We start from the raw sequence: 18,262 nt of genomic DNA on the forward strand, positions 1-18,262 counted from the left end.
ACCTACAAACTTTCACCGCTGGTACTTCTAGAACGCAAAGTGTTATGAGTGTGTGTGTCGCAAATGATATTTTATATAAAGAAGCATGCCAGTCTCCTCTTCTTACAAGGTTCCAAGTACGAATAGTTCAGACCTTCCTAAAAATATATATGCATCCCCAAAAAATAAATCGCAGTATGTTTTCATTAATCAGCCGATTGCCTTTTTTAACCAGCAGGGGTCTAAGATGTCATCAAACTATTGTTGTATAGAAGCTCTTGGTAGCATTACAAATGAACCTTCGTGAAGTACTGGTACTAAGGAGACCTATTAAGATGATTTTTATAGAGTTGGACAATAACTTACCTAATAATTGCAAAGATCTTCCCAGTAGGCATCTAAATGCTATTTGAAAGATCATTCGACAAGATTATAATTAAAGATTGTAATACAGCTGATGCTTCAGTTTCTGAAAAAAAAGGCTGCAGTGGGAATAGCATCTTCAGAGTTAGATTGGTATTGTTCGATTCATTTACTTGATTTTGTACCTATATATCTAGCGGAATTACTTGTATTTGTCTAAGCATTATGTAAGCAGCCTCTACTCATAACATATGATGTCAATCTTACAGACTGCCTATCTGTCTCTTCTTATTAACTGCACCAATTAAGTCAAATGCTTTAGAAGTGCTTTGTGCCCTTGCCCCTAGAGATTTACTTCTCATTTGCTCGGTATGGCTACCAGGTCATAAAGGTTTAACCCTCAATGAATATGCAGATGCACTTGCAGTGGCCTCACATAATGGTCCCATAATTTCTATATTGACGATGCTAGTATTTATCGCCGTCGCACGATTTCGAAAATTTGCCCCATCGATTATCTCTGAAAAATCTCGCTTGGCAACATTTGAGTTTTCTCATCTTAACTACCCATAGAAAAATTGATGGTGCTCTTCTAGAACGGCTGAAACATCAATTGCGAGACTACTATGTCCAGTCTCCCAATTGAATTTTCACGTACACAGTCATGGTCTGGTAAAGTCACCCTTACACCTCTACTGCAACTAGAGTGAATCTCTGCATCATTTTTCCTTAACATGCAGGTTATTTGCGGATAAAAAAAAATACCGTTAGATGAATCTCTCCGTAGGTCGACTTTAAATGTTCCTTATGGTGGTGATTTCCTTTGGAGCAACTGAAGAGGGCTTTAGCCACAGGAACGCTTGTGAAGCCGTATGTGATTTCCTAAGGGAAACAAAGCGAATAGAATGTTTTGGTTAGGCATAAATTCACTTTATTTTAAGCCTATTGCCTTAATTTTAATGGGTTTTTTGTTTCGTTTCCTTTGTTTATTCTATTTTCATTTCATGTTTTAACAATTTGTTCTTCTTAAAAACATTCATAAGAAAACGCATTTGGCAGGGAAAACTGTTTTATTTCTAAGATAAATTACCGTCTGTTTCATGGTCAATCTCTCGTGCTGGGTTACGCCAGAAATCTGTGGGCCAACCAATCAACCAACCCTTCTCTGAAGCATCTTGGTCATTTGACCCTTGACGCAGGCGTACAGCACTACACTATGCCTGTAGTCGGGGCTCAGCCGAGTGTGCCAGTGTCTTGCTTCAAGCGCATGCCAATCCAAACCTCACTGACGCACAGGTAAGCATCACTTTGTAGACTTGGTGCTGCGGCTACGAGAGCATTTTTGTGTGTCACTATTGATTTCGCTGATTGGACAAAACAGGGCTGCCACAAGCTTTGTGAGGATTAGAGGAAGGCACAAGCATAGTCACTTTAGAGTGTCTAAAGGATGAAACTCTTCCCAATCAAAGGAAGCATTATTAAAGAGACTTCAATAACTTCTACCTTTATACGGGGTGGTAGCTTCAGCCTATCTGCTCAAGTATGAGTGAGGTAGCCAAGCACGTCTTGGGAAGAGGTGCCCATGCAGATAAGCAACAGGTGGAAGCGTAGTTACGGCGGTAGAAGACTATGTGCCTTCAGACCCTCACCCCTTCTCTTTCAGTGTTTGTTGCCAAAAAATTCATCCTGCTCCACCATTCGAACCCGGGGCCAGTGCATTTTCTGTGGCGGTCTTTCTATGTTACATGCAAGGCATCTCTTTGACTTGCCTGTTTAACGCTGTCCCTCCTTTCGCACTGCACTCCCCTGGCCGCAGGTGTTGGGTTAGTGCCAAGTAGGCCTTGCCTTCCCTCGCAGTGCGTGCGCGTTGACATCACTCTCTTTCTAGCCTGCTGCCGTGTGTCATCTCTCTCGCTTCAGCCTCTCCACCGCTTGCAACACTCAAGCCCACTCCCCACTTGGGCATAATCTCACCCGCTTCACCTCTCTCCATCTATCACTGAGAAGAAACCACGAGCCGGCAAGTGCACGCGCGGCTCGAGAATCTTGGGGCGCCGACAATGTGGACAGCATGCTGCTGCTTCCCGCGCGATCGCGTTGACAGGCGGGACGCCTTCGCGGCACGCTTCCGGCTAGTGTGCGCATACCTTTCCCGGCTGTCGCCGGCATTGCGAGAGTTAGCAAAGCTGATCGCGTTCGTGATTGGCGACGTCAACACCAACGAGGCGCGAGCCAGGGAAGCCGAATGCAAGCATTGGTAGTGGAAGACCAGTGACATCAACGAGGTGCGAGTCAACACTGATCACGTTCGAGAAATCAGATAACGTGCGGGTGACACCGACAAGACGTGAGCCAAGAAAGCCGAGCACAAGCATCTTGAACGTGTCCCGCCTCCTCTGTCTTTGCATTTCAAACTAACGTTCACTGGAGTAAACGCTACACCGAGTTCCAGCACCTGCGTTGAGGGCCGTTTCAACCGGGTCAACGCCGTGCGCATCGCTGCTGCTTCGCATCCCATCAAGATTTCCTTCGGAAAGATGGTCCATAGTTTTTTTTTTCTCTTGAGCACACACAGATGGCGGCACCGCTCTGCTTTGCTGGCAGAGAGCATGGAGCAAGAGAAAATGTGTGAAAGATATTAAGCGCGTTCGTACGAAACCCAGGATTTGCCTTGATTCGTCTTTTCCATGGTGCGGCGGCGCATGCACTCTTCCCTAGCGGAGGAGTCAGGAAACGCCTCCTCGTCTTGGAAGCCTTGTCAGTCCTCCCTGCCCCTACCAAAACCTTACCAAAATGCTAGAGGACAGCACTGGAAAATGGAAAAAGTGGATTCTTCAGTCTGAAAAGCACCGGGCACTTTCCATCATTTCCCACGTAGTCAGAGATTCGACGGCAGGCGGAGGATTTCTTGAGGTTAATCTTAGAGCGTCACTGAAGTCTTGGTGGACCGTGGCATAAAACACCATCTTGCAAAAGGGTGCGCGAGGTCTCAACCACTGCACCTTTTTTTGGAAGCGGAAGAAACTGGGCAATATATTTCTCTGATAAATTCAGTGTTGAGACTAACGAAAACAACAGAGACAAGCATTTCATATCGCTAAAGAAGAGTTCAGAGTTGAGTACTGACACCATTCATTGCTCATGATACTGTGTGGCTGTGTAAAATATGAAACCACTGGTTTTATCAATAATACAGACCCCATCGTCACTGTGACGTAAAAAATGCCCCGACCTTCCCAAAGGGAATCGTGAGGAAATGTGAATCCATTGTGTAGCGTCCGTAGCGGCGTTCCGCACGCGAGAACCCAGAGTTAGAAGAATAAAAAAGTTTTTTTTTTTCTTACACCGTGCAGCCAATAGAGCCGTTCACCGCACGTGGCGTTTTTTCGTCGCGGTAAATGCGGTATGCTTTTCCAGCTCTCGTAGCTAGCGTTTACGGTTAAAAAATACTATGAGGTGAACAAAACAGCGTTCTCGGCTCGGCATTGGCGTTTCACAGCGGCGGTTCGAGCACTCATTCCAGAAAACGGTCGAGAGTCAGGCGCAAGCGGACAGGAAAGTGGGTGCAGCAAGAAGGGAGAGTGAACGGTGAGAGGAGTGGCAAAACACGCTCCCACCCTCTTCTACACTCTCTCGCACCATATGCTCCACTTGCTAGGGGCGAGGATAAGCACTCACGCCTGCAGATATTGCTATGGGAAAGGGTGGTGGATGGATACGGACAGACGCCTGACATAGCCCAACTAAGAAATGCATCCCTATTTAAAATGCCCCCAGCTACCTGAAGGGCATTGTCAGGAAGTGTGCATGTATTGCATAGCGTCCATATCGGCGTTTCGCATGCAAGAACCCAGCGTTAGAGAAATAAATTTTTATTTTTTACACCGTGCAGCCAATAGAGCCTTCGCCACCCGCACGGGGCGTTTTTCTATTGCGAGAAACGCGGTATGAATTTCCAGCTCTAGTAGCTAGCAGTGTTGCGGAATGGGCACCTTAATTCTATTCCGATTCCATTCTGGGGAATTGCAACTTGCCGTAATTCCATTCTTTTCAATTCCTTGGAATGAAAAAACTTAGCACATTCTCACTCCAGGAAAGGCCAGACAGGTGAATTCTATTCCAACAATTCCTCAACGTAGGAAAGGCATATGCTCCTAGCTTTATCGAGCTAAGAATGGTTGTGACAACATAATACTGATGTCAACAGATGCATAAGAACTGCAAAACCACACTAAACACGTTACCACGGTCAAGGGATAGTAGCTTGGCGACTTATCTCGTGCAGTACAACCACAATACTATTTGCTATAGGGGCACTTCTCTTGCTACCTATGGTATTTGCATGGTCAGCACAACAATATAAAAAAAAAACGAAAGTTAGTGAACAGTAGGCAACACATGCATTTACTCGTTTCGAGCGTATTTTACTACTTTTGCGGCACCTCTTTAATATAGGCAGCGGCTAGTAAATCTTGAAACTTTTGCTACTACTAACCAAGAATGCTTTCTTGCATACAGTTTTCTATATATACACTAGAGGGAACTCTGGCGCCAGTGTCTCTGGGAGCTGCAACGCATCGTGCCTCAGCGAGCATGGGAATTGTGAGTAGTACACGGATTTGCCCAGTCTTTGTACTTTACTATCTTTTTAGTTCACATCGCTTGAAGCTGCTTTTTCACAAAACAAGAATTGGCAAATGTTTGGCAGTTGCACTTCACCACCGTATTCTTTTAGGCTTACCATTTTAAATCAGGTCATGAATTCAAAACAGTCCATTCTTTCCTTCGAAACAATACCGAAACACTGCAATAAACGAAGCTACAAGTGCGATTCGCCGCCCGCTAGTACGAAGGCTATAGGTATATCAGTGTACTACCCATCATTCCCATGGTCGTTGAACAATTGCAGCGCCAGGTTACCCTCTGGTTAATTTTAGGAAACTCTATGCTTTCCTGGTCTTTTGAACTAGGTAAGTACTAAGCCACAAACGTTGCCAGATCTCTTGTAAACACCACCGTACATCTTGCAGTAATCGTGACACTCTTAAGAAAAATGTCGACCAATCTTAATTTTGTCGATTACTTTGGAATAACAATTTTGTGGTAAGGGATGACACACATATATAGAAGTGCAGAGGATGATGCGCACAAAATGTTCATTATTTTTTTAAATTCTATGGCTGATAACTAGTCCACAGTATGGTATTCCAAAATAGGAGCATAAATACCCTTAAAACGGCTGTTACAATGTACAATACCGTCTAAGTCTTGATATTCTATGTATGTGTTTGCACGTATATCTTCGTTTGTGATTCATTCATGCTTCTATGCATGTTTCTGTGATGCATATTTACCATAGTAATTCCATGAAGTAATTAGTGGCCACTAATTAATTTTATGGACGATTGCGCTTTGCTTATTATTCTATATATGCTTATATAACTTATTTATCTTGACGTGGCATTGCACATGTACCTATAAATGCCCATTTACTGAAAATTCAGTATTGTATTAATTTTTCAAGTCAGCACTATTCACAAACTCCTTTGAAAGCTGGCAAGTTTCACTAATCAGAATTTTACTACCTTCACTCACTAGGAGGTTACTGGTTCTTGTGACAAGTAAACAGTTACTATTTAGTTAGAGAAGAAGGATTGAATAAGCAGGCCTTTTTCTAGGAGTGCATGTTTAAAAGTATGATGTTTCAATATTGTTTAAGCTTAAATGCATCGATGCTAAAATGACGACTTGGCAAATTGTCTCGTAAGGATTCGAGGAGGTGCCGGCTTGGTTATGTAGAATCACCTGCTCTGGCTGGCTACCCGAACCAGTGCTTTCAAACGTCTACTTTTTGTCTCTCTGTACGGTTCATCTTGTACAACAGGCAAAGGCACCCATGTGTGTAGACAGGGGGGACAGTATGTTATGTGGCAAGACTGCCCGCAAGCTGGTATAGGAAAGCTTGCAATTAACACAAGCATTGCACCGTTGTCAATATGCATCACAACTGTACATCCAGGTACATCGAGGCTTATAATATGTTCTATTATTACTTGTGGGTAAAGATAGTGATAATCGCTTTGTGGTCACTGTGGGAAACTGTGATTGGCTCCGTGACCGTTTTTAGCAAGACGAATGTGCTCCTTCTGTCGAGCAGTGTATTCATGTTGTTCTTTTGGTGACTTTAATTTTCGAGGTCTTCAATGAACTCGAGAGTTGATAGCCTTACCTCCCATTCATATTTGAAAGTGCCAAACACACCAAGGGAACACGAACGACCATTTGACAACCTTCGAAGCCCTCATGTGAAGTGCGAAGCAGCTGCAACAGAATCTTTACCGGGAACAAGGTGGGAGGGGGATGCCTTGTTCACAGGTGCGCTATCATCCGGCATGTGGTTTTAATGCTTATTTTGTGTTTTCTTTATTGAAACAAATACTGAGCTCGGTGTTTGATTGCAAAGAAAAGAATGCCGTTCTCCTTGAAATGTGTAAGGCCCCTAGATCACCCAGAGGTCGAAATTTGATTGTGACGTTGAAGTTGTACATGAGTCGACAGCGGACGCATTCATTTGCGTATGTGACTACGTCTCCGAATGCCCTTCCACGGCGTCTGAGGTGAAAAACGAAAGCAGCGTGCGCATCTGTGAGCAGAGGACCACTCGAGCGCAAGCACCTCTTGGTAGCTTAGGGGCCTGTCGTTTTGTTCGTTGTTCACGGAGACCGAATTGTTTGTGGGGTAAAGTTTTGCTGCAAAATCGGTTGTCCATCCTTGGTGTTCAGTGGGGCAATATCCCACAGTTGTGAGGTACAAGGTGCATGTTCTCTAGGCATGGCTCATGGTAACTCAACGTTGTCACCACTGTTGTCAAGTGGCAAGAGTAGTGTGTCTTAGAGAGAGCCTCAAGGCTCGCGATCTGGTGTTGCCAAGGTCGAAATAGCGCATGGTAACGGGACACTGGGGCAATCATTCTGGAAAACGAGAATGAGCACGGAAAGTGACGAAGACTAGAATATGTACGCACACAAGCGCAGAACTTCCAGTTGACTTTATCGACGAAAAGCAGTTGAATTTAGAGATAGCATAACATAAAGAACAAGCAACAGTCACAATGACTCAGTTAAAAAAACAACACTACAGGTGTACGTGTGCATCACGTGCATGGGATGATGGGAGTGACCTGAGGTGTCCATCTAAGAATTCCATACTTCGGCGCTCTATAATAATCTAGAAGTGGTTTTTGCTATGGAGAACGTGTCAGTGATTTCTCTTTCATTTGTCGACTTAGCTTTTAATAAGAACTTCATCTTTTCCTGATGAGGCAAACATCTCTTGCAATGCAGGGTGAGATTGTTGCCAGTGCCACTGTGCTAAAATTGGTTGTGCTCTTTTGCACGCTCATTGAAACATCTGCTGGTATGTAAGAGAGGCATGTGCACGAAATCTCGTAACTAAAGTTGAAAGTGCAACTAAATAATAGCAACCATAAGTCGACTAGCCCGGCAACTTGCCTTACTACGAAAAATCATACCACTGTTAGCAGGTTGGCCAGGAATATATATAGCCGGGAAATCGGAATGCATAGCCAAAAAATAGCGTACCTGTACTGTCAACGGCAGTAAAATTGTGCAAAACTAGCCACGCCAGTGGGAGAACAAGTGTTACTATATTATTTAAATGACGAAATTAAAGACCCCTTTGGTAGAACTATAAACATAAATAAGTGCAAGAACATGTCTAAATCATAATGGCTAAAAGAATAAATTGTTGCCTATGGGGTGTCAGTTGTCGACGGTAAAGGGCAGCTGGTGTCCCAGGCCTCACTCTGTAAAGATAAAGTGACAGTTACGGAGCAGGTCACCATTGCGTTAGTTCTTGAGGCAGCAGAGATGTCTAGTGTGATTTACTCGAATTCAAGATCGGACGTTCGGACCTTCTCTAGACGTTTGATTTCGCAGCAGGTGGCCAGGTTCATTAGAGTGGTCGCAGACAGGCACGATGGTTTGGTGGTCACAATATTTCTTGGTTTTCAGCACAGGCTGAGGGCATTGATAGGGTCAATTCTAATGCCAGCCTCACACCCTTACACATGAATGCACGAACCGTGGGGGGGATGGTGAAGCACCTGAGTGGGACATTGACCTCAGAAAGGGTGCTTTGAGAACGTTCCATGAGATTACGTCCAGCTACAAGCTGTGTCAAAGGCATTTTCTCCTTCCTAATGCTAGGCTCAACAGAGCCCAGGGAATCACTTTTTGTCTCCTACAGACGGGCACATATCTCTGCCTACGAACGTATCAAGGGATAGAGCCAGACTTTCATGAAGGGTGTCTTTGTTGTGGCCTCGAGAGTGACATGACACGCAGGCCATGAATATTATGTAAGGACGTGTCGTTTACATTCGTCATCCATTCACATCACGTTATACCAAATTTGGTGTATATGAAGCTAGCTAAACGGCCGCAAGCGCATCATGAGCGTTTTATGTTGTGATGTTCTTACATGACACGCATGTCATGATTACCATGTTTGCACCAATCATATGCCTTCGTCATCCACGGACCTCATGTAACACCAAATTTGGTATATGTAAAGCTAGCGAAGCGGCGGCGAGCTTCTGTATTCACGGCCTTGCCTGCTTTGGGGATAAAAGTCACAAGTGATGTTTTCTATTCGGGAGGAAGCGGACAATTGTTCCAGACCTGGGTAATGCATTCTAGCAAATGGAGGTAGGCTGTGTTAAGGAGGTTTGCCAACAGTTTGACTTTATGCGGTCACGTCCTGGAGCCGTACCCAGCTAAGGGTACGAACACACTGGCAGCGCGGCACTCTGCCCCGCGCCACTCACACTCGCAAGACGTCGCTTTTCTGCGTAGAATTTCTGCTGCCGATCGAATTGGCACTGGGGTACTTTTTGCCACTTCCGTCGGCTCCAGCACAAGCAAACCACCAATGAGCGCCTGCTTTTCCTTTTTTCCTCCTTACATCGGTGGTGCCTCCTCACCCATGCCTTTTCCTCTCTCCGTATGTTGTGGGGAAAACAAGCCGCGAGCCGGCAGCTAGCAGGTGCGTGCGCTCACCTCGACATGTCCATTCTTGTCTCGCTTTTCTCGCGGCACAGCCAATGTGGACAGCATGCCGGTAGCTGCTAAGCGGAGGCACTGACTGGCAGGACGCCGCCGCCAGTGTTCACGTACCTTAAGGCAGCTTCAAGGTCATGCAACTGTAAATGGGCATCGAGATTCTGATTAAATTTGCCAGAGTACATGTACACCGGCCCAACCGGCTCCTCCTTACGACAGAGATATCTATCGCACAGAGTATCTGCCAGCTGAGCTGTCGTTCCTTGGCACCCATTCAGAGCCCGCCGGAGCTGCCTTTGCGTTTCCTCTCTCCTTTGAGACGGGTCTATGAGGCTACAAGATTATTGACGATGCCATACTACGTGCTCGCAACGTGAACAGAAATTATATAATTAAGGGACCAAACAGCGTATGTAAACCGACTTCCCAAACGAACCTTGTACTAACTTACTCCTCATCAGCGCCACGAATCAATAACATACTTTCCCGCCATTTCAACATGATCAGGCAAAGCAAACGATTTACTTCTACTTTCGCGAAGCCACCTCACGTGGTGTACCACAGGGATAAAAATCTGAAGGACATTCTTGTCAGAGCAAAAACAAACACCCCCAAAATTCAATCAGGGTGCCATACCTGCGGAAAAGCTCGATGCAAGGTATGCCCACAGATGGTCACAACACGTGAATCCAAAGCTAACTTCTCGGATTTCAAATTCTGCATAACTGAAAGCCTTAATTGTGACTCCAGTAACATAATATACATGCTACATTGCAACATCTGCGGACAAGAATATATCGGCCAAACAGACCTGCCATTTCGGCTACGGTTCAATAATCACCGGTACCACGCCACTTCTCTGCCGAAGCTACCTTTATCTAGACATCTGCGCCTGCCACAGTTTTGAAAATATCAGCGTAACTCTTTTGCAGTCCGGTTTCTCAAACAGGCGCGAGCGGGAACAGCGTGAGGCATATTTTATTTTCAAATTTCGAACATTAGTAGCCGGCATCAACGAGGACCCCGAAAACTCTCCTGCCTCCGAGAAGTAAGCCAGGAGGAAATTGGTGACAAAGATTGATTGCTGGAGACCATGCTTGTTTTTTCTGACTGACTCGTACGTGTACACTGTTTTTTCTTGTTTTTTGTTTTTCTTTTTTTCACATGCACATACAAAGTGTTTATGTTCGCCTACCACTTGATGACCATTGAAGGGAAACGGACGAAGATTAAAGGTAAAGAGCCAACCCACCCATTAAGGGGAAACCCTTTCTTTACGCACGCCGTCACGGACCCCTCCTGCCACCGCGGCGACAATCTTGGGTGGCCCGACACACGTCGAGAACTTAACAGCACGTGATAAAAACCGGATGTGGACGTACACGGACAGTTGGTTTTGTTCTCAGTGTTGACAGTGGTTCTTTTTTACTTTCTTTCTTTTCTTTCTTTTTCTTTTTTTTTCTTTTTTTCTTTTTGTCTTTTTTCTTCCCCCCCCTTTTTTTTTCTCTTTCTTTCCTTTTTTTAGTTTCCTCTCAGTCTCGCAAACATCTTTCAAGGCGAGAGGGACGCGGCAGCTACGAAGTTTGGAAGTTCATGTCAGTATAACTCATCCCCTGATGAAGGGAGGACCCCTCCCGAAACTGTTGGGAAATAAATATATTTATCCTTGTTGACAACCCTCCCGTTGTGCCATATCCTATATATATATATATATATATATATATATATATATATATATATAGATATATATATATATATATATATATATATATATATATATATATATATATATATATATATATATATTGTAACAGACTAGTAAAAGATAGAGAAGAGAAGGAGAGGAAGACGAAGAGTCTTGGCACGTTCGCAGTGTGCTGCCGCAAACGACCATCGGTCACCTCCTGTAAATAAAACCATTTTATCACAGCTCACTGTTACAGTTGTGGTGGACGTGCTGGGTTATCAACACCCGAAGACGGAGGGTGAACCGTAAGTTCTTCGACAGAGTCGTCGCATTGCTGGACTTCCACCGAATCCATCTGGGCTGGACATGTGCCACAACGCAAATGAACACCGACCCCTCTCGACTTCTGCGCCGACCAGTTCGGCTCCACAACTGAGAGATGCTCGTCCCTTTGCCGGCAGACCAGATGAAGACGTCGAGGCTTGGCTCATCCATTACAAACGGGTGAGCACCGCTAACAAATGAGATGCCGCTTCTCAGCTTTTGTACGTCGCGTTCTTTCTGACGGATACTGCATTAATGTGGTACGAGAATCCGAAGGAAACACTAACGATGTGGGACAGATTTGTTTCTGAAATCAAAGAGCATTTCGGCGACCCAACAACGATAAAGAAAAGAGCAGAACAGACGCTAATGCAACGCGCTCAAGTGCCAGGTGAAACTTGCACGACCTACATTGAGGAAGTCATAAAGCTATGTAGGACCATTGACTCCGGAATGTCTGAGGAAGACAAAGTCAAGCACATTCTAAAAAGAATGGCCGAGGATGTTTACAGTTTCCTCATCGCGAAAGACACCTTGACATCTGTTACCGATGTCATTCACCATCGCCGCACTTTTGAGCAACTAAAGACGAGGTGCATCACGCCGAAGTTCGGCTGGCTACCAATTGTGACGACCATCGCGAGTATAGACAGCAACCAGGCACTTGATCTTGTATCAACAATCCGGCAAATAGTACGTGAAAAACTCGGCCTGTACGCGCAAGTGGCAAACCGCACAAGCACTTATCCCCCCTACCAGCCACCAGAGTTCGAGCGAAACGTTGCTTCATTCTCCTCGCACCGAGTGGCGGAGGACTTTGAGGATTCTCATGCCACACCTCAGTATCAGCCACGTCTATACGATAGAGGCCCTGCCTATGACGCACGATCACGACGAGCACAGCCGCATTCTTATACTCAGGACTCTCAGCTGGACTACGTCCCGCTGCGGCAAGGACAGTACCAACCTTACTACCAAGATGTAACTTACGACGAATATAATGGATTCCAGAGAGTGGCAGAAACCCGTTCTTCGCGTGATAACGAACTTCCTCGCCAGCAGCAGCGGCCCAGGATTCGTTCTATTGATTATAGTATAAACTGTGACCCTCCCATGTGCTACAACTGTGGTTTCACTGGGCTTATCGCTCGGTATTGCCGCCAACAATGCCGCCAATCACGAAGGACACCAGCCATGTCTTCGCCACCAAGACCCGATGCTTCATATGACCTGCGGACAACCGACTTGTTTCCAAGGGACCGTTTTTCGCGCGAGACCAGACGCAGTGATTCGCCAGCATTCGAGCGGAGTTTGACACCACCATCCAACCTTTCTCGTCGCTCGCCGTTTTCTCTGCGTCGTTCTTCTCCACCGCCGGCAAACTAGCATCCGTGGCCAATAGAGGTGAGGTCGCCGGATGGTCTTTGCAAGATATACCTCTGCCTATTGTTATGATCAAAAACAAAGTGAATGTGTTGATTGATGGAATACCGACGATGGCGTTAGTTGACTCTGGGGCGACTGTGTCTGTGATGAGCCTCGCCTTCAGAAACCGCTTAGGTCGCAAAGTTATGTTTTCATGGGACGATACAATTACCTTTCGTGGTGTAGGCGGCGAGTGGCTTAATCCTCTTGGTGTATGTGTTGTCAGTGTTTTATTGGCTGGAAAAGTATTTGTATCGGAATTTCCGGTTCTATCTCGTTGTTCGCACGATGTCATTCTTGGTATCGATTTCCTGGAGCAATGCTGTCCTTTCGTTGACTGTGGTAGTGGGGAAATATCACTAAACAATTTGTTTCTACCGTCGCTTTCCGAAGAAGACTACTGTGGCGAAGACAGGAACACACTTAGTGTGATTGATGAAGTGATAGCACCATCTTGGTGCCTGACACCCGTTCGAGTCTCTTCCACAGCGGTTGATGATGCTTGTGTTGACCTCGTAGTGGGGCCTATACGCAAGAACTGTTTTAAGAAGGACATACTTGTGCCTTGTTCTGTTGTGTGCATGACAAAAGGAGTAGCAACATTGTGGGCGCTGAACTGTTTTGCCACGCCGGTTGTGCTCCCTCGCGGGATGAAGATAGCTCTCTTTGATGAAGCATCATGCAACTCGATAGCAGCAATAGCTACGGACCTCCCCATCTCTTCCTCTCCTTGTGATATTTCCCATAATGAAGATCTAATGCTTGCTATGATCAACAAGACTCTCAGTACGACGGAACGGCAAACGCTGGTGCAGGTCCTTTCCCGGCATGTGGCTGCTTTCGACTTCAAACATAGAGATGCACCCCTTCAGTTACCCTCGTTTCGCGCTCGTCACAGAATAGACACCGGCTCTGCACACCCCATTCGCCAAAAGCCCTACCGAGTGTCATCCTCTGAGCGCAAAGTTATCGCCAAACAAGTAAAGGACATGCTGAACAAAGGTGTCGTGCAAGAGTCGTCCAGCCCGTGGGCAGCCCCGGTAATTCTTGTCAGGAAAAACGATGGTTCCTGAAGATTCTGCGTAGATTACAGGCGTCTAAACACTGTGACGAAGAAAGATGTATATTCCTTACCGCGGATTGATGACGTCATAGATCGCTTGCATGCCGCTTCCTATTTTTTAACGCTTGATTTGCGGTCAGGCTATTGGCAAATACCTATGGAGCCCGGTGACAAAGAAAAGACTGTTTTCATAACTCCGGATGGCTTATTTGAATTTAATGTCATGTCTTTTGGCCTTTGTAATGCTCCAGCCACTTTTGAAAGATTTATGGACACAGTATTACGTCGTCTAAAATGGGAGATATGCATGTGCTACCTTGACGATGTTGTGATCTTTGTCCGTACGTTTGAGGAACATAACAACCGTCTCAGTCTTGTTCTCGACTGCATCGAAAAAGCTTGGCTGGTTTTGAATTCTAAAAAATGTCGCTTTGGCAAACGTCAAACTCTCGTGCTGGGGCAATTGGTCGACAAGGATGGCATCAGACCCGATCCTCGCAGGATAAAAACAGTGAGCTCTTTTAAATCACCGCAGTCCGCACGAGAACTTCGCTGATTTGTCGGCCTATGCTCATATTTTCGTCGTTTTGTTCCACGATTTGTGGAGATCGTGTGCCCGCTGACAAACATCTTGCGACAGGATGCAACCTTCAACTGTACACCAGAGTGTGACGCCACATTCTCACAACTCAAGTTTGTACTAACGTCAGCACCACTCTTGCGTCACTTCGATCCATCTTGCCCGACTGAGGTCCACACGGACGCTAGTGGTATCGGTGTAGGCGCGGTGCTTGTACAACGTCACAATGGCACCGAGCATGTCGTGGTATATGCCAGCCGTTGCCTGAGCAAATCTGAACGCAATTACACAGTTACGGAACAGGAATGTCTGGCAGCTGTTTTCGCCGTACAGAAGTTTCGTTGTTATCTTTACGGGAGGACATTTAAGATAATTACCGATCACCATTCGTTATGCTGGCTGGTTGGTCTGCGTGACCCCTCTGGCCGCCTTGCATGTTGGGGGCTGTGACTTCAGGAATACGACTTTACGGTGTCGTACAAGAGTGGCCGTCGTCACGCTGACGCAGACTGCCTCTCCCAGATTCCTCGTGCGACTACCGACTGCGATGCTGAGAATTTTGATGACTGCCTTGCTGCTGTTACAAGCACGTTTCCCAACGCGGCTGATTTCCAGAGAGAACAGCGCAACAATCTCAACTCTGATCCTCTTTTTGCCGCCGCACGTGCCTCCCAACACAGCGGTCGCTTTACGGTCCGAGACAAGTTGCTTTATAAAACTAACTACTCCAGGCCTAGAGCACGTTTTCTTCTAGTTGTCCCCGAAAGCCTTCGCTCTGATATTCTAGATGCCATGCGTGACGATACGACGTCCGGTCACTTCGGCTTCATGCGAACGCTGAACCGCTTGCAGGAACGCTTTTACTGGCTCAAGATGTACGAAACGATGAAGCATTACGTCGCTAGCTGCAAGACATGCCAACGTCACAAGCGCCCGGCCACCGCTACACCAGGTCCCCTTCAGCCGTTAACACCACCCAGTACAGCTTTTGAACAAGTAGGAATTGACATTATGTGTCCATTTTCGTTATCTAACAATAAGAAGCGTTGGATAATCGTCTGCTTGCGGGGGAATGTAACAGACTAGTAAAAGGTAGAGAAGAAAGGAGAGCAAGACGAAGAGTCTTGGCACGATCACAGTGTGCTGCCGCAAACGACCATCGTTCACCTCCTGTAAATAAAACCATGTTATCACAGCTCACTGTTACAATATATATATATATATATATTTATATATACGATGGAATGGATTATTTGTATAAGCAGAGAAGGAAAAAGTCGGTGGAATAAACATGGCAAATGAGCCAGGCCATGTCTCCCATTTATCGTAGCGTCACACGAGTCGACAGAATGAAGACCTGGCAGCCACTTTATCAACCGGCCATCATCATCGAAGACCTCAGCAAGACGCAGTGACCGAACGTGGACCACACAAGAGCATCCCAACTCTACACCATGACCAGTATCATGACATCACCATCAGCTGACCTTGACATCCCCAAGTACACCGGATCAGCGGACAACGGACCCGTACAAGACTGGTTCAACCTATTCGAGCACCACGCCGCCGCTGCATCCTGGTCGGAACGGGAGATGGTTACGAACTTCAGCAACTATGTCACCGGTGAGGCATTCAAATTTTACCTTACCCACATATTCGAGAACGACAAGTCTTGGCAAAACATAAAAGAAAAAATGATCATCTGGTTTCAAGACAATAATAAAGATTCGATTAGAACACGCACTCTCAGTGCATTCAAACTCGGTCATCGCAGTCATAAGCAGCCTTCCAGATTCGACCACGGAGCATGAATTTACAATTCCCGTCAGGTGATATTAGCCACATGCTAACCGAAAGACCACGTGGTCGTTTTCCCAACCTTCCACCAGGTTCCTCATCTGCGCAGATATCGCCAATGCTTAACTCTTCACTGCATAAAAGATTTGAATTCACTATTTATGACCCAGATGCATTTAATACTCCATGCCGCATGCGTACTTTGCAAACTGACTTGGCATCACCTGTCATCAACGTTACTGATAAGCCTAATTAAGCACCTCATAAGATCTTCGCATTTACGCATGATGAGTTAGTAAATCCGCACGAAACTAAACCAGACAACGACTGTTCACTGAAATCTCATTCGTTCAAAGTACTGAGCTCAGCAATTTCACAAAGACAGAAGCATTCACAATCAGCATCTTGTGAAGAAATGTCTTCTGCAGAAGCGTCTAGCGTTCATCAATCACAAGATCGAAGCGTCATGAATCCAGTATACAACTTCTCTGGGAATAATGACAACAAAAGCTCAGGTGCGACTTCTTACAACACAAGTACTCTTCAGGCAACAGCCAACAATGAACGGTTTATAAATACAGAAGATTCAAATGCACGAAACCCCCCACATTGTCTTTCGCCGGAAACTGCTGCTTGGTTCGCATCGTAGAAGCCTGCGAAAGACTTGCTAAGAATGCTGGCATACCACAATCAATGTCACATCATAAGCAAGTTGACGAAACCAAGAAACTACAATGTCGACGCACTGTATTTACTCAATTCTATCGCGCCCTCGATTGTAACACGCACCCAGTTTCCACGATGAAAAAAAAAAGCAAGACATCAATTGCAACGCGCACCCATTTTTCTCGTTGGCCCGCACGATCACACCACTCGAAAAAACGAATCTTTTCGGGAGCGTCTTTCATTTAAATATGAGATCCGGAGGAAGCTTGTGCCCATCTGAGATGTAACAGAGCATTGCCGTCACTGTAGTTTTACCGTGGACCGATATCAGCTCGCGAACTTGCTTCGCCCCCTTCTTTTCGACGGTTGTGGTGCCAGGCATGTCGAAGTAAAAAGGCGTCTGATCGCCATTCCCGATTTGCCCAAGCAAGTAGCCGTTGTTATGCCGCAAGTTTAGGACAAACCTCTGAAAACTGTGAAGGTTTTCATCGTACTCCTCCAAAAACTTTTCGCATATGCCCATTCGCCTTCGGAGGAAAAAGCCTTTCCTCTTCATAAAGTTAGTTAGCCAGCACCTGCTCTCTTTAAACTGGCTCCGCATTAGCCCTTTTTCTAAGGCTAGCTGCATAGCCCGCACTTGGAGCAGTTCTGTCGTCCCGGGTCGCTGTGCCGCTCGCTGATCAAGCGTATGCTCACCGAGCAGCTCTTCAGTTTGCGAAAACCGACCCTGCTGTGGTCCACTGAAGCCTTTGTGTGAAGTGTGGCAGCTTGGGCTAGTTGGTATAGCATGACGATACCGTAGTTATAGCACGAGAACAAAACAATAACACAGCTTGTGTCTTTCGTGTCCTTCATGTCTCTGTGTCGTCGTTTTGTTCTCATGCTATAACTATCGCTTTGTGTGAAGCTTTGCTGTCGACAATCTTCTGCTTTTGTTTCCGCCAGTCCCGCACACACGTTTCGGGAACTCCGAACGACCGCTATGCGGCCCGATTTCCGTTCGTTTCTGCACATGCGATGACTTTTCTTTTAAAAGCGGCATCGTGGTGCACTCGAGTTTTTGGAGTCGGCCCTTTCATGCCATCGACGCTAATGCACTACAAGATGACGAACTTCTCAGCACACGTACGAAGTGCCGCACATGGGAAATAGATAGGCAGAAATGGCCGACGCACGTAGGGGGCGGCCATTTTAGAAATGCCGATGGCAATAGAATGACCGTATTTCAGCGTCTCCTGCGCCGCGCAGCGCAGCAGCCAGCCCCACACAGAAGTGGCTCGTGCGCCGCACGGAAA

At 46.0% G+C, this 18,262-nt stretch overlaps 1 protein-coding gene across 14 annotated transcripts in view; it reads left to right on the forward strand.

The window, feature by feature from the left end:
- Nucleotides 1-18,262, forward strand: part of LOC119178128 (uncharacterized) — a 435,306-nt gene that overhangs the window by 189,766 nt on the left and 227,278 nt on the right. For 12 of the 14 annotated variants that reach the window (XM_075890939.1, XM_075890937.1, XM_075890941.1 and 9 more), the window contains one exon: nucleotides 1,542-1,638. In XM_075890939.1, the coding sequence (XP_075747054.1) occupies nucleotides 1,542-1,638 (97 nt within the window). Of the gene's footprint in view, nucleotides 1-1,473; nucleotides 1,639-18,262 lie in introns of all 14 variants that reach the window. The other 2 variants (XR_012894531.1, XM_075890945.1) reach the window with 1 other exon arrangement.

The sequence above is a fragment of the Rhipicephalus microplus genome, chromosome 3 (assembly GCF_043290135.1).
Source record: "Rhipicephalus microplus isolate Deutch F79 chromosome 3, USDA_Rmic, whole genome shotgun sequence".
In the NCBI taxonomy this organism is placed as follows: Eukaryota; Metazoa; Arthropoda; class Arachnida; order Ixodida; family Ixodidae; genus Rhipicephalus; species Rhipicephalus microplus.